Consider the following 16,949-nt stretch of genomic DNA (forward strand, 5'->3'; position numbering starts at 1 on the left):
AAATGCACTTTTCATACATGAAAAGGGGGATCTTCTCCATGGTCCGCCATTTTGAATTTCCAAAAATAGCCATTTTTAGCTGCAAAAAGGACTCTACTTGGACCATACTAGAAAATATTTGTTTATTACTTAGTAGACTTTCATGTAAAGATCAAATTTGGCAATAGGCAACCCAGTTTCAATGAGCAGCATAGTTGCAGTACCTTTTTTGACCATTTCCTGCACAGTGTACCTTTAAAGGGACACTGTGCAAGAAATGGTCAAAAAAAGATCCCCCTTTTCATGTATGAAAAGTGCAATTTTTCCAGTCATAATGAAAACTTAGAATTTCATGGTGGTGGTAAATATTCATGAAAAAGGTAACATTAGTGAATGGGTAGCATGAATTCTGGATATAAACAACTAAAAATCTCACACAGTGTCCCTTTAAATAAAAAATGAATTAAGATTATTTTCTGAAATGGCACTTTGGGGGTTTTGCATCTGAACTCTTCATATATTTACCCTGATAGACATGTAGCGCAATGTAGCAGGACATATTTGTGTCCCGACAGAGTTTGACCGGGACCTGGGACACACAACCCCAAACTGGGACTGTCCCGGTTAAACCAGATCGTCTGGTCAACCTAGTCATGTCCTCAGTATTTTGTCCACTGGATACACTGCTGGGTGGCTGAGGCACAGGTGCTGTTTCCGCGTAGCAGGATATGTTTATATGTGGCTATTTTTTTTCTCCTCTTTAGGTGGAAATGCAACATGGGCATAAAAATAAAAACTCCATTGTATCAGGTGCATTTTAGCCCTAACCGGGATATTTTTAAAGCAGGATTTTGATATGCAGGTTTTTAAAAATCTGCTTACATGGAAACGGAAGGCCAAAACCAATGGAACCAGGAGAAATACGTAAATATCCACATTTAAAAATATCCTGCTACGTGGAAACAGCTCCTCAGTCGGTGCCAAGTAGAGTAGTCGTTACCAATCTGTTCTACATCCGCAGCCTATATCCAGATCCGGACTTTCAGAATTCTGTAATGCCTTGTACAGACCAAGAGCGAACAGAGCAAACGAAGCGACGGAAGTCATTACTTCTCTATGGAGGGCACGCGGCCAGCGCTACCAAAGCGAAATCGCTAGGAACAAAGCGTTTTGAGCGACCAGAGCGAATTTTGACGATTAAGCTCAAGCTAATCGTAGGCGAATTAGCTATGACGCGGTTCGGCGAAAACCAATTGTATCGTTCATATATACGAATATCCCAGGCTGTCAAGCCAGAGCCATTATGTGATTAACTGAATCAAACATGTCAATGCTGCGTCTGGAGCGAATACAGAGAATTCAAGTCGAAACTTCTTCTGCTACCCACGCTACCAGGCAGCTCCGTTCGCTTTCGGTCTGGAAACGGCATAACCCTGTAAGCATTTTTGGGGAAATCCTGTAGGTGGCAGCAGTGGACCTTTTTGTGTAAAAACTCACAAAGGAAGACAAGGTTTGCCTTCCAATATGCTACCTTGTGTCCTCCACTTATGCTTGTGTCCTCGCTCCGCCTTCTGGCCCCTCCTCCGTGGAGAAAACAATAAAGTTTCCCCGCTGTCAGCCTAGCCAAAGTAATTTTTGGGGGACAATTCTTCATTCACCATCCAGTTTGCAAATGAGAAAATGACTTTACAATTGAGCTTTTGAGAGATATTGAAAATAAATATAATGCTGTTGTCATCATAATGTGATGTCATCATGACATATTACTTCCTGGTACGAGGCCAAAAGCACAAGTGGAGGATGCATGGTTGCATATTGGAATATAAGGCACATAAGGAATGGGGTTTGAAGGTTGGGTGCGCACATCCACAGGTAGTTGTCCAGGTGCCAGACAAAAAGTAGTAGGTAGTGTGATGAAGCGGCCTGCACACTGTGTATTAACTCCAAAAATACTTTATTTCACAGTGTGCAGACCGCTTCATCACACTACATAAGGAATGGGCAGCAAGGGCGGGCAATTTTCATGATAAGGAGGGCCACATTTTTCCATCACTCTTATCGGAGGGCGACATGAACACGGAGCTGACAGCAACTCACAGAGTGAGAGAGGTAGTTAGATGGTCACTGACTGACCTTATTGTTCGGAAAGGAATGTTCTCTATCAGCCAGCAACAGTATAATTTCAATGAACTTATTCACTAGTGGTTTAAAAAAAATGTTTTATGTACAGGCCAGACAGAGTGAGGAGGAGGGCCACATGTGGGCCCCAGGGCCTCCAGTTGCCCATCCCTGATCTACCAGCCTGATCTCCAAAAATTCCGTGCTCATGGACTAGGATGTTAAGGACACGAAATCCGTGTCCAGGAGCACGGATTTTGTCAAAATTCCGTGCTCCTGGACACGGAATTGTTTTCTGTGATGGGCACACGGAAGTGCTTTCTATAGGCTATTACCACAGCACTGTGTTAACTCTAAACAAAATAATGCTATAGCAATTTAAGTTATGCCCTGACCAAAACATTCCCTAACCTTAACCTGTCAGTAAGAAATGTTTTTTTGAGACAAAATATTTGAAATTAGAAAAATCCTGAGAAAACACAAGACTGTGGAAACATAGAGCTGTGGGAGTATAGAGAGAGCACTTCTCTGTGTCCATCACGGAAAATAATTCTGTGTCCAGGGGCCTCATGTACAAAGAAGTGCGTGGATTTCCTACCAAGAAAGTGCGGGCGCGAAAATCTTGAAAGTTACTTACGGACAAAAAAATCTGGATGTATCAATAAGTGCGTAACCAGGTTTTGCCGTGAAATCTTGCGCACATGCACGAGCACACGCGGGCCCAAGTCTCCGCCTTGCCTCCTCCCTTAAATATTCTATATGAATATTCTAATTAGTATGAACAGACCCATTCATGTGCATTCATTGGTTGAAAGAATTGGAAAGGGAACGCGGGAAGGGGAACGCGGGAAATATATTTCATGATGCGAGGTGAAGGCGCTGTTTCGGAGGTAGCCAATTTAAAAGGAAAAAGGCTGCGCGCAATAGCCTAACAAAATTACTTTGGCGTGTATAAAATCAGGCATCGGTAGCCTAATACTTAATGTGAGGACTGTAGAAAAAACTGTCATGTTAGGCCTATACTGCAGTAGGGCCTACAATGCAGGTTTCCCAACAATTGATATTTACAAGGCATTACATCAAAACACATTGCGATGAGGCAGTCGCCAAGGCTTCCGAGAAATAAACATTTATGTCGGGTATAAATATGAAAGATGACACATGTAGGCTACGCCACATGTAGGCCTATGAATAACTTGCAGCCAATACTCAGTTAGCCTATAGGCCTATAAAATCACCTGTTAATTGATGGACTAATTTTACAGTAGCCTTATTAAAAGAGAAAGACAAGCACTGCGGTGAGGACGTTCCCAACAAATGCGAGAAGACACATCGCAGATCCAGAAAATATTCAATGTTTAATAGCTGCCAAATACTTGAAATAATACTGCTGATGGGCATCCAATTTCGTTGTAATTCCAGGATAGTTTCATGAGTCTGCTTCATTTTAACCAGCATTTAAGCCAACCATCTTAACAATATGGTTGAGGTGGTTTTCTTCTTTTTTTCTTTTTTAAAATCACGCGCATCAACATTAAAATCCACGTTTAACTGGTTGCATCTCTGCAATATTTCCGACTGCGTACAACATGTAGTTGCGCTGCATGCCTCTGTGTGCCGCCAAAAAGACGCAATGCACCACTTACGGCAACTTCCACGCTTACGGAAACTTCCACAGCAGCCCTGAAATTCGCGTGGAGATCCGCAGTTTTCCACGTCTAGTCTGTTTTAGTACATCTGACCGTGACCGTGGAAAACAACTTAAGTAGCTTTTTTGTCCGTAAGTGAGCTTCGTACATGAGGCCCCAGGAGCCCGGAATTTTGGCAAAATCTGTGCTCCTGGACACGGATTTTGTGTCCTTAATATCCGTGTCCAGGAGCACAGAATTTTTGGAGATCATGTTGGATCTACAGTATTGGCTGTGGCTACAGAACAGAGCGACAACATCAACTTGTCTCTGACTGAGCCTCAGCCTGTAGTTTTTTCAGTGGAGAAAATACAGACGTCTCAGTTTTTTTCTTGTAGCAGTAACAGGAATGGACCTCAGTGTGTACTCACACTGTCATACAGGCATGACTGTATTGGTCACTGGACTTAGACCATTCAAATCAATGAGAAACGCAGTAATGTGTACATACGTAGGCCTATCAGTTGAGCTGCACTAACCTTGTGTGAGTGTGAGAGACTGTCCAAGCTCCACTCAACAGAATGGCCCTCATCACCAGGACAATGCTACTTGCTGGGGGGATACTGAGCTTCTATGCACTCTGTGTCTCCACGCAAACCCCTGAAACGTGAGTTCATACTGTAGCCTACTACAGATTTATTCACTTTATACCTTCAGAGATGTCAAAACTAAAAGTAGAAGTAAAAAAACCTTGCCACCCTCCTCGTCAAAGGTAACTAAAGTAATTGATATGCAGTTACAGTAGGTAGTCAGATGATTCTGTGCTGGTTGGGTCAAATTTGAGCGGAATTTTCTTTTTAGGTTTTTATTTTTTTTTCAGTAACGGCATAGTCTATATGACTACAGTGAAATAACTTGCCTAGCAGGTAGGTAGTAAGTGCCAGTGTTGTATAAAGTACTCACACCATCAATGTACTTCTACTTTGACTTTTGACACCTCTTTGTACGATAACACAAATGTACTAGTGGAGTGTAGTTATTGACTTTAATTTGCTGGCCACTTGCTGGCTGCCAATTGTCTTGTGCTTCATCTTCACTATTCACTACAGTGTACATCTACTTCACTATCCACTATGTCTACCGCACTATCCTCTGGCTACGATTTCATGACGTTTAATTCAGAATGAATAATTCATAATTAAATAGTTCAGTTGAGTTTACTTTGATCTTTCATTTAATTCCGAATAAAGAAGTGTTTACATGACGTTTTCAAAGCCGAATTAAGCTTTGCTCAGAATTATTGTGAGTTAATTTCCGAATTAAATGTCTCATGTAAACGTAGCAACTATATCTATATATCTGGCTTCTTTCCTCAAACCATCAGACTGTTGAACTCCAAACCACCATAGAAATGAAACCACTCCTTCACTAATCATCTCTCCCTTTTTCCTCAAACCTGCCTTTTTTAAATGCAGATACTTTTTAAACCTTTTTTAAAAATATTTTTTCCAACTTCTACTTTTTCCTTTTTCCTTTTTTTGGGGACTCTCTGAGCAGGGAAGCTTTTCATTGCACATGAATTCTGGAATTCATGTACACATGAAATAATTATCTTGTATCTTGTATCTCTATATCTATTTGAGTGGTTTGGATTGCCTGTGCTTCCCAACACATACACGTTTTCATTCCTCTTCAGATCATTCCTGGTGATGTTTCCTGCCCACATAACATCAGGGTCTGAAGCCAAAGTCTGTGCCACTTTGCTGAGTCCCAACGAGACTCTGCTCATGTCAGTCTATCTGTCAGATGGAGAGGAGAAGAAGCTTTTGCACCAGGAGACATCAGACAAGGAATTCCACAGCTGTTTCACCATTCAGGTAGTAGCAGTAGAAACAACAAAAACAAGAACAAACACAATATTATGATGATTAACCCATTGATGCTGGATGTTGCGTTGTGCAACATTGGCCCTGGCGCCTGGAGTTGAATGATGCAACATTCAGGGTCATGAGATTTGAGACAATGTTATTAAAAATCGTATTATGTTAGAGCTGAAGGAACACATTCTAATGCAATATGAGGGTCTTAATGTTTAAATCAACTTATTGCATGTTTTTATGTGCTTCAGATGCTGAGCTATTTCATTTTTCATAGACTGAGAGCAACTTTTCTTTAAAAGGCTTAGGCATTCAGCACCCTTTTTTGTTACCTGTTGATCATTACCAAATATTGGTACCGTATTTATCCTGTATCTCCAACAGACTCCGTCTGTAAACAAGGACTCTGTGCAGAGCATGACAGTGGAGGTGAAAGGTCAGACTAGTCTCTGGACGCAACAGAGACTTGTTAAAGTCCGCCGGAAACCTGCTCCCGTCACTTTCATCCAGACGGACAAGCCCATCTATAGCCCCAGCCAGACAGGTAAATATCACAACACACATTTAAAAAAAACAAAAAAACATCAGTGTTGGCCCTACCCTGGCCTAATGGGAGGGCACCTTCCTGTTAATCGGCCGACCCAGGTTCGAATCCCGGCCTGGGTCCCTTGCCAGCAACCGTAACTCGGCCCATTCGTGAAGTCTTTACGAGAAAAAGAGAAAAAAAATCAACTTTAAGCCTCGTGGTGCCTTTACGAATAGCCTCGTTTCTCGTGGTTGGGTGACGAAAGGGGGAACTGACAATTGGGGTAGTTTGGTTCTGGGGGGAAGAATAATGCGGACGGACATCAACAATCAAGCGCGAGTGAAGGCTAACTGGAAACGACGGTAATCAAACATTTCAAACAAGTGATTTACGGTTAAGTTTAGGGTTAAGTTTAGGGTTAGGGTTAAGGTTAGGGTTAGGGTTAAGGTTAGGGACAATGTTGGAGGAAGGGAGACATGGCATGAAGCTGACACAACGACAGCGCTCCCCTCCCGGAATGCACGCTGCTCGGGTGGTCTCTCTCTCTCTCACTCGCTCTCTCTCACCCACTTTCGACGACAGCGCGCGTTGCTCAACTACGAAAAATAAGGCTATATCGTAGCGGCACCACAAAGCATACAGTTGATTTTCCCCGAGACTGGGCTCTTGCCAGCCGTTCCCCGTCTCTCTCTCTCCCTACTCGCTTCCAGTCACCATCTTCACTATACTGTCATAAATAAAGTCAAAATGACCAAACAATATTTAAAAAAAAAACTGTGTTAAAGTGTTAATTCAACACTTAGCGCGCACTCTGGGACTCAATACACTTTCTGGTGTTTCTCAACGGGGGCTCTATAGGGCATTAGGGAGCCCTTGGGGGCGTTGAGAAGGAGACCGTGGGGGAATGGTGCACTCAGTTGCAAATGGGGACATTAACTCTATTTTGCTTTTCTAATACTGGCAGGTGTATGGTGAAGTGAAGGGGGGCTTTCTTCAACAAAGGTTGAGAATCACTAACCTGGCTCTCACGCAGATGGATTAGTGTAACGAAGATGCACGAAGCACTAGGGGTCTCACGAGAGCCAGGCTAGAGAATCACTGCTCTAAAGGATATTAACATTTTTTTTTCTGTGAACAGGTTTAGTTGCAGTCAGAGTAAGAGTCAGATGTGGACATCTCAGGTTCGTAAAGTAAAAGACCTGAAGATTTGTCCCGTCCATCCAATTACTGTAGCTGAAACAATTAGTCTCAAGATGAGTTTAGAGATGAAATGACCTGTGTGAAGAGCACAGACAAATACGGATCCACACGGCTGCTGGACGTTTCATTTTCTCCGTCCAGTTTGTGCACCTCAGCTCGTGTTTTTATGCCTCCAAAATGTTTGATGCCCGTGTGTCCATGTAACAGTCCCAAAATGATGATGACCTTCAAAGTTAGCTGCTCCCACCCTTTGGGACACACTACCACACCACCTTCAGAATGCCCCCGCACTGGCCACTTTCAAAAGGCACCTCAAAACATATCTTTCCTTTCAGGCCTTTGGCTGCTAGTTTCCACAAGCACGCACACACACCTTCACACATACAGTACATACACACCCACACTATGTTGAGTGACCTTGGGTGTTTTGACAGCTGCGCCATCGGGTTGTTAGAACGCTCCGCCTCGTCGGCCGTTATTCCATACTTATTATTATTATTACAGTCTTGATGTGTGATTCTCACTGTGTTGTCATACCCACAGTGCATTTCAGGCTGGTCACCATGGACACCAACTTCATTCCCCTCAGTGAAACGGTGAGAGATGCTTCTCAACTGACATGAGTCTTTTTTTATCCAAAGTGACTTACATTTATTTAGGTGCAGGGCATTGGTTACAGACCCTGGAGCAATGTGGGGGCCTTTCCCAAGGGCCATCCAGCCATGGGTGAAGGTGCTGGTAAGGATGCGATTTGAACCCGCAACCCTCTGATTTAAAGGCCAGCGCTTTAACCATTGAGCCAAGGCTGAGGACAATAATACCATATAAGGAACAAATCGATAGTATTGCTATTTGCAAAAAATGTTAGGATATGAGCATGCAGTCGGGAACAGATTTACTGTATATGCAGTATGGCCTATACCAGGGGTGCTCAACTGGCGGACCCAGGTCCGGATGCGGACCCAAACGCAATGTCATCCGGACCAAGACAAAATCCATCTGTATTTAATATGTATAAATTATACATGAGATTTCGCTGCCATGCGATCTATATATTCTGCGAAGCCAGTCTTATGACAAATAAAAGTATCATCACTATGACAACTCAGTGAGTGAGCAAGAGGCCAGTGCGGCCAGCGAGTGAGGCTATTTTCTGCATCGGTCCGTAGTGACTTTTTTGGACCCTGGAAACATACGAAATTTGGCGAGTGGACCTTTTCAGTTTCTAGTTGAGCACCCCTGGCCTATACACTACCAAGATGCAGCACGTCACAACTCTGTTTTCTTTTTGTTACAGTACAACCTTGTCTCTCTGGTGGTAAGTATTTGCAATGTTGTAGTTTCTCCTTATTCTTAACAATCCCATGTTAGTTTTTTGTCCATTGTCCAATTTCAGTTTCACAACTTCTGAGTGCTTCCTCTTGACAGGATAGCCGCCAGAACACAATTGGACAGTGGCACAACTTGACATCAGAGACAAAGATAGTGCAACTCTCCTATGGCTTAAACCCAGAGGCTCCAGAAGGCACTTACACCCTCAACGTAGCCGCTCAACATGGCCAAAAATCGCATACATTTGAAGTCAAACAGTATGGTAAGTTTTCAGTAATTACAGTATTGAGCAATTTTTAGGTTCTTTACTAATCAACGTAATTTTTATGTACAGATTTAATTTAATTTAAAATTTCTATGTGCAGAACTGTTAATGATTAGCCTAATTACTGGGACATTTTTAATGTACAGAATATAGATTATGTGTCCAGTTTGTGTGAGATGTACATGTATGACATGCTGGTGGACACTTTTATGTCTCGTGTTGTCGGCTGTTCAAATAATATAGCCAAACAGCCGTGGCTGAAGCATGCACTGTTCAAATAATATAGCCAAACAGCCGTGGCTGAAGCATGGACTGTTCAAATAATATAACCAAACAGCTGTGGCTGAAGCATGGACTGTTCAAATAATATAGCCAAACAGCCGTGGCTGAAGTTTTTTTAGGTTATTCACTAATCAACGTAACATTTCTATGTGCAGAACGGCTAATGATTAGCCTAATTACTGGTACAGTGATGCCGTTTCAATACAAGGAATATATATTATGTGTACAGTATGTGTGTGATTTACAGTACATGTATGACTTGCTGATGGACACCTTTCTGTCTTATTGGATTAACCCTTTGAGCAGTACCATGACAAATATGTGATTAGAATTTTGCCAAAATGTTGAGTTCTCATTATGATGTCATAAGGACTTAGCAGAGGTTTTTAACACAGACTTCTATGGGAGCTGTAGAGTGTTCGATTAAAATTCTAGAAGAACTGGAGGGGGAATCTTTTGGCCTACTCCTCAAGGGGTTAATAAAGTACCCCTGCACTATTACTTTTCTACTCTAATGTAGTCTACTCCAGTGTTTCTCAACCTTTTTTAAGGCGAGGCACCCTTTCAATTCATGAACAATTTCAAGGCACCCCAAACCAACAAGCCGTAACATGGCATCGCATTCGACACCACACAAGCTTAGAAAAGTAACACATTTGGAAACGTCACACGACCTACGTTTGAAGTTGCAGCCGACTGGGGCGACCTATATTTCCTTGATTGTGCGTAAATGGCAGAGGAAAGATTCCACTGACTAGCATTAATTTATCAATTTAGACAAAGATAATAATTTTATTTATCAGCCACTTTTCCGCGGCACCCATGAAGGGGGCCCGCGGCACCCCTGTTGAGAAACACTGGTCTACTCTATACTACCTGTGACGCAGTACAAAGTAGCTCAAGGTAGTCTTTACACCAGGGATGGGCAACTGGAGGCCCGGTGGCCACATGCGGCCCACCTCCACACTCAGTGCGGTCCGTAGATAAAACATAATAAAAAAGACCAGATGTACTACTGAATCAATCCATTGTAATTCTACTGTTGGCTGACACAAAACACTGTTATTGCTTCCAAACAATTTGGCAGTTAGAAAGCAATTAACTGCACCTCGAATTCTGCGAGTTGCAGTCAGATCCGTGGTAGTGTGGCCCTCTGATGGGGGGGGCAATGAAAAAATGTGGCCCTCCTTTTGATGGAAGTAGCCCATCCCTGCTTTACACAAGCATTATCTACTATCTAGAAGATTTCAAATTCTAGAGAGACAGAGGGTCCGTGTACCATTCGTTCTTTTGTTTTTCGATTCAGAACCAAATAACTAAAAACGAAAAAACGGCTGGTTATTTCATAATTTCGTTTTAGTGACAAACGAAAAAACAAATTTCCATCTGAATTTCCTAAATTTATTTTGTACTTCATTTCAAAACAACGCCAATGAAAAAAAGCCAACGTGCTATTTTTTATTTTTTATATTTTCATTTCTCAGCCTTATGTGCCCCGGAAGTACATAGCGTTTGCCCCTGCCGTTGGCGATGTTGCGAAACACAGGACGATGTTGCGCTCCACCGCGCTTCTCGTGGCTCTCATTTGACAGCGCGCACGACTGACATAGTTTTAAATGTCGTAGGCCTAGGCTACCTGAAGACCCCAGGTTTTATTAACAGTTTTGTAAGGGTTAACGTTCGGCGAGAAGGTCGCTACCGTGGAATAGCAGCACGACAGAGAGAATCTTTAGACCCCGACGCGGAGCTGAAGTGCTGCTATTCCACAAAGCGACCGACTCGCCGAAAGTTAACCCGCTTATTATATGGATATACTTAATGACTCACACATGGCGGGGACATTTCTTTAGGCCTATATAATGTTAAGATTGTTGCTGCGCAAAACAAAACAGTGCCGTTGTGGAACACCGCTAGGCAACAGCTAGGTAGCCAGGACAACAGGTGTTGTCTATCACAGCAGCTGATTAGAGTCTTGTTGAAAAGTCGCTTTAGCAGTGAAAAGTCTTGTTGCCATTGACAGCGGTCTGTTATAGACCAACCCGTCCGTTATCGAAAAATAACAGACGTGCGAACGTTGGGGAGCCCCGTTGAAATGAATGGAGCATTCGACCGATGACGTCACAACCATATAATAAGTAATAGATAATGACCACCGAACACTGTTTTGGTGTCTTGTGGGCTTACTACAGCTATTAGCTAGGCTTATGGAACAATGTGGAGATAGCCTAATAGTAGCCGAATGGGATCTGGATTTTTTTTTTTTTTAAGGCATCTGTTTTCTAGGAACCGAAAGGAGCTGACTTTTGGTGGCAGGTGGTCGCGTCCACCATGACATTTTGACATTGTGTTGTTGTTGGACTCTCGGAAATAATTGCCCTCTGACGTTTTCCCCACTAGCCATCAGATCTAATGCCAAGCATTATTTTGTCATGAACCCTAGAAAGTCTCTAGTTTGCCAAATAAAATCGGTCTTCCTGGCGAATTCATTCCCTTTGTCATTGTCCCTCTTTTTCTGTTAGTAATTTTGACCTGGATATGTTTATCACTGTCATTTTTCTAAACCTATGCGTGCGCAGCACTTAACACAGCAGGCATCTATCAAAGGAACGCACCGCGTGTGTGAGCTGCATTCTCCTTATCCCTCATGGAATGGCAAGCCATGTTGAGAGACTTTAATATAATTCAATTTACTCCCGAATTGGTTGAGATATTAGGCTTCGGTAAAATGTCAGCACCACATCAACGTTATTTTGGCAAGTGTAATGTGCTGATGCAAGTACGACGGTGAAACAAAACGCATAGGCTTACAAATAGGGCGCAAGGCTATTCTTCCCAAAGCTAACTGTGTTCAACGTGTTTTTACACATTCAAATACTCCCACTAAAGACATCTCCCAAACTCAACGATGAGTGCTGCCAGTGCACATTTCACCCTCCACCACACACGTGGACAGCTCGCAGTGCAATACAAGGGCTGCACCAGCTGCAAATGCCAGAGAGAATGATCGCACCTAGAGCTACTCAGAAATGTAACCTACTGTACTGATGAGAGGGGGTGAAGTTTTAGCTCATATTTCATTTTCCAGTGTAAAACTGATGCTATTGATTTTGTGGTAATTGCCTCCATTTATTTTACTGTAAACCAGCATTTTGGACGGCTTTCATTTGTGATAGGATAGGCCTATGGCTCGCATTTTTGTTGAAGTTTTGTAACGTGGACTATCTTCTACGTGTATACTTTTGTTTTAGTTTGGTATAATTACGGACAATGCAAATTACTGAGTTTTGTGTCATTTTGGCATTTTTTGGAAGGAATATAATCAAAATAGTCCCGCCGCGTGGATTATTGTTTTGTGACGTGCATGTGAGAGCCTTATGTCGGCTAAGGGTACAACAGTATTGTTTGGTTGTATTGTTTGGTCTTTTGTAGACTGTCTGTACGTATTCACTCATGAAACTGTAAACGTGCTTCACACATAATGCCGCCAGAGACGTTAGAATTAAAATAATCTTTGGTGCCGCGATTTCAGCACCATGGACAGAGGGCGCCCGTCCACGCAGGCAAGGCGCGTCAGGCCATGTAGAAGGACATGAAAGCTTTTCTGATACATTTTCATAAAAAATATTGTCGTTTGGATTTGCTTTAGGCTGTGAATTTCACATATATGTTTCAAAACACCTCTTCTGACAACATCCAGTATGGATTTAGTTATGATTTTAACCTATTTAATCGAGGTCGGCTTGTAGGCTATAACTTCCGGGGTACATGCGGCCGAGAAATGAAAATATCAAAAAATAAAAATAGCACGTGAACCTTTTTTTCATTGGCGTTATTTTGAAATGAAGTAGAAAATAAAATTTGGAAATACAGGTCAAAATTAGTTTTTTCGTTTTTCACTAAAACGAAATAATGTAATAACCAGCCGTTTTTTCGTTTTTTGTTATTTGGTTCTGAATCGAAAAACAAAAGAACGAATGGTACACGGACCACAGGTCCGTGTATATTTTCGTTCATTCATTATTCTATTTCGGATATCACACGAGAAAGGAATAAGGACTTGTTTATGATGATTTACGCTTGAATATCACTTGTGAAATGGAACCAAGCGCCATATTTTGATATTTTGTAGGTACTGAAAATGAAACGTTGAATCTTAGAAAAGAGAGAAAAGCAATAAAGAAGAACGTCCTTCTGAATTGCGTCTTTTGTTTATTCAGAATTCGGGTGACCTGAGAGTAAATCCTGGAAGGCTGGTTGAGCCTTCATTACATGGTTTCTTTGGAGGCAAACGGACTTTGCAGGCATTGTTTATGCAATATTCAGAACGTTGCTACACTTCAAAGATGTGGTCGATCTGTGATGACTGTGCGAGGAATTTGTGTCATGAGATGGTTGCGTAGGCTATCCATATCAAGCAAGCGCCACAAGCATGTGCATACGCCCCACCGCCATTGAGTAGGGCGTCCCAGAGGGGGAAGAATGATTTACTGTCTATATTTTGACTTAAACTTATCAACCAATTTAACCTTCGCAACAACATTTCATGTGCTTAGGCCTGGTCTTAAGACTTGATTGTATTTGGCCATATAGCCTATTATAGCGTTCTAATCCAACAGAAGTGCAGCTGTGCGACCAGGAGAGATATCTTCGATGGGAAGGGGTAGACCAACTGTCATTGAGAACATTGACAGTTCTTACAATCAGCATCAGTTTCCCAGTTCATCTCCAGCCTTTAGGTGTATACCCGGACATATTGCTTTCCAACAATATCACTAATGTTCCAAATACACCAAAGTGAAATGTGTATTCAACATGCGTAAAACTTGGTATGGAGAGCGCGCGCTTCAGCTCATTACACTTGCCAGAATACGCAACAGTTTGCGTGAGAACACTGCTTTGGACCGTTTGCTCCCTAATGCATTTCCTACATGTGACAGGGTATAATAGGTTATGAATGCTATAGATTTCAGAAACGTTAGCCTTTATTTAGGCTATAAAGTTGAGTCCATAACATAAAGGGAACTTCACCTCTATTTTATAAGGCGGACGCACGCTCCAATACAGGCCTAACCATCACGCTTGCTGCGCATAGGCCTACTAGCCTATACATCGCAAAAATGTTTTTCATCATTCTATTATTTTTCTGTTGTGTCTCTGGCTCCAGCTACTGTTCTGTGTGTCGTTTGGTAGCTAGACCTTTTCTGATGCGTTTCAGACGGCAAACTTCCCTTCCGGGTAAACAGAGGGGGAGGGGTCAGTCAAATTAAATTCAATAAACGAATAGCCAAATATCACAAATTGAAAAACGATCAAAACTTTTGTCATTTTTTATAATGCTATTATGGTATGAAGTAACACATGCAGAAAACAAAATACAGCCATTTCTGCTTGTATTGCTTTAATCAAAACAAGAAGTTGCACCCTTTTTTGAATTTCATATTTCATTCCAAAATAGAATAATGAATGAACGAAAAAGTACACGGACCACCACAGAGGACCAATTAGTTCTGAACATTTCCAACACCTTGATGGCAATGATACCTTTTCAGTAAGCACAGAGCCATGGTTGGTCGGTTGATGGTTGGTGACATGATTCATGTCAATACAAATAGTTCCAGGCTGTGGCTTTCTGTTCACAAGAGACTAACACCAAACCTACATAATTAAGATGGAGTAAAAATGAATTACATTTACCCAGTATTTACTTTCTGTGTTCTACGCCCGCTTCCTGGAACTATAGTGGAACTATTGGTCTGTCATTGCAACCGTATCTCGCTAGTCAGCAGTCGGGCAATTCAAATGAATAGGCAGCGGAAGCGTTGCCCAACCACGAAAAACGGGCAATAACGTGAATGCACCACAAAGTTTAAAGGCAAACTTCCGATAAAAAAAAACGTTTTACTCACTCCTTTCGAAGATCGGATGGTCACCCCAAGTTAAACTCACTTGCAAGGCTCTCATAGCGGTGCGTCAACTCGCCTGGCTGTGTTTCCCGGCGTTTCCCAATTGACATAAATAATGCAGAGAAACGAGCGAATCACGAAAGCCTTTCTGTGTTGCATCACATCGAAAGAAGGTGTTGCCCACAAAGGTTTATGTCAACCCATTTATCTAAAAACATGTCGAGTATTTTTTTTCTGCTTGTTTTCAAAACAAGCAACGTCTAGTTGCCCGAAACCTAACTTAGCTTAGCTATCAGCTGGTTGCTACTCTCAGGTACACACATAGCACAAAGCCTCATACATACAGCAAGCTCACTCTGGTTGCTCCGTGCCTGCAGCTCGCCTAGGGGTCGCTGTCGAAAGAGCACAGCCCTGAATGGAGCCTGCACGCCTCCGTTGGCGCCCCTATAGTGCAGTACCACCCGGAGAAGTGGCGACTCTGTTTCCCATTACATTCTCTCCAAGAACAGGAGGACTGAGCCAATCAGAGACACATTTCCACGAGAGCAGGAGGAGTGAGCCAATCAGAGACGCATTTCCACGAGAAACACGGAACACCCTCTCGTTTCTCCACAAGCCACCTTGCTAGCTTGCAAAAACGGCTTGAAACAAAGCAACCAGAACATTTTTTAAAACAGGACCAACGCGTGACACATTCAATAACAATGGGGAACACAGCAATATTAATGAAATGACGTTGAGAGGCCATCTTTAAAGTTAATTTCCCCATTTTTTTCGTGAAAACTTCACGAATTGACCGAGATAGGGCTCGTCATTGGCAATTAAGTATCAAAGATTCCATGAGTTGCCATTGTTGTGTAAAAATGGAACACTTCATTAACACCAGCTGCTAGACATGTTTCTATATCCTATTTGTGCACTTAAAACAGGGGATAGCACTAATTAAGCGCCGTAGTGAATGGCTGGGACAAATTGCGGGTGTAGGATTGTAACTACTGAAGTCAGATTACCCACCAGCACTAATCACACAATAGATGTACAGTAGAAACGTACTATACCAAAAACAAGAGCATGTCCAGCATCCATTCTGACTTCTCTTTCTCTTAGTACTCCCCAAGTTTGCAGCTGTTGTGAACACTCCAGAGAAGATCAGTATTGGCGCAGAAGAACTAAAACTGGAAGTCTGTGGCAAGTAAGTGGCAGAAAGGACGACATGCATATCTGATGAATATTCATATACTAGGCCTACTACTACTACTACTACTACTACTACTACTAGGCCTACTACTACTACTACTACTAGGCCTACTACTACTACTACTACTACTAATAATAATAATAATAATAATACATGTTTTACATGAATACATTTGATTTGTATGCCGCTTTACACAGGAACTACAGGCAGTTCACACACACACACACACACACACACACACACACATTCATGAACAGAGAACGGTTTTGAAAGAATTTATTAGTAGGCCACCTTCTGAAAATTAATTCAAACTGGCGCTTTAAATGTACCAGAAGGCCCATAATTTTTGAAGTCTTTCGCTCCTTTGTATTCAGGTACACGTTTGGCCAGCCAGTGGCAGGGACCGCTTCCATGTCACTATGTCGGAAAGTCAGGCGACACTTTCGGAAACCATCGAAAACCACCTTGAAACCACCTTGCTCTGCTGTTTCGCTAGAGGTAAATCAAAGAATGTAAATTGGAAGAAATTTTATTTACATTATAAATGTTTAGCATCAGATGCCTTTTCTGCCACCATTATATGGGGAACGAAAGTCACTTCTTCCTCTTTTGCCATGAACTGTTTAAAGGGATATGCCACT

At 42.2% G+C, this 16,949-nt stretch overlaps 1 protein-coding gene across 1 annotated transcript in view; it reads left to right on the forward strand.

Annotated features, from left to right (window-relative positions):
- The first annotated feature begins 4,246 nt into the window (after positions 1 to 4,246).
- LOC134455399 (alpha-2-macroglobulin-like protein 1) overlaps positions 4,247 to 16,949 on the forward strand; it is a 59,055-nt gene continuing 46,352 nt past the window's right edge. The window contains exons 1-8 of the mRNA XM_063206420.1: positions 4,247 to 4,392; positions 5,422 to 5,602; positions 5,987 to 6,146; positions 7,872 to 7,924; positions 8,626 to 8,646; positions 8,757 to 8,922; positions 16,218 to 16,302; positions 16,683 to 16,806. Coding sequence (XP_063062490.1) covers positions 4,307 to 4,392; positions 5,422 to 5,602; positions 5,987 to 6,146; positions 7,872 to 7,924; positions 8,626 to 8,646; positions 8,757 to 8,922; positions 16,218 to 16,302; positions 16,683 to 16,806 — 876 coding nt within the window. The 5' untranslated portion in view covers positions 4,247 to 4,306. The remainder of the gene's footprint in view (positions 4,393 to 5,421; positions 5,603 to 5,986; positions 6,147 to 7,871; positions 7,925 to 8,625; positions 8,647 to 8,756; positions 8,923 to 16,217; positions 16,303 to 16,682; positions 16,807 to 16,949) is intronic.

Source organism: Engraulis encrasicolus, chromosome 9 (assembly GCF_034702125.1).
Source record: "Engraulis encrasicolus isolate BLACKSEA-1 chromosome 9, IST_EnEncr_1.0, whole genome shotgun sequence".
NCBI classification, from domain to species: domain Eukaryota; kingdom Metazoa; phylum Chordata; class Actinopteri; order Clupeiformes; family Engraulidae; genus Engraulis; species Engraulis encrasicolus.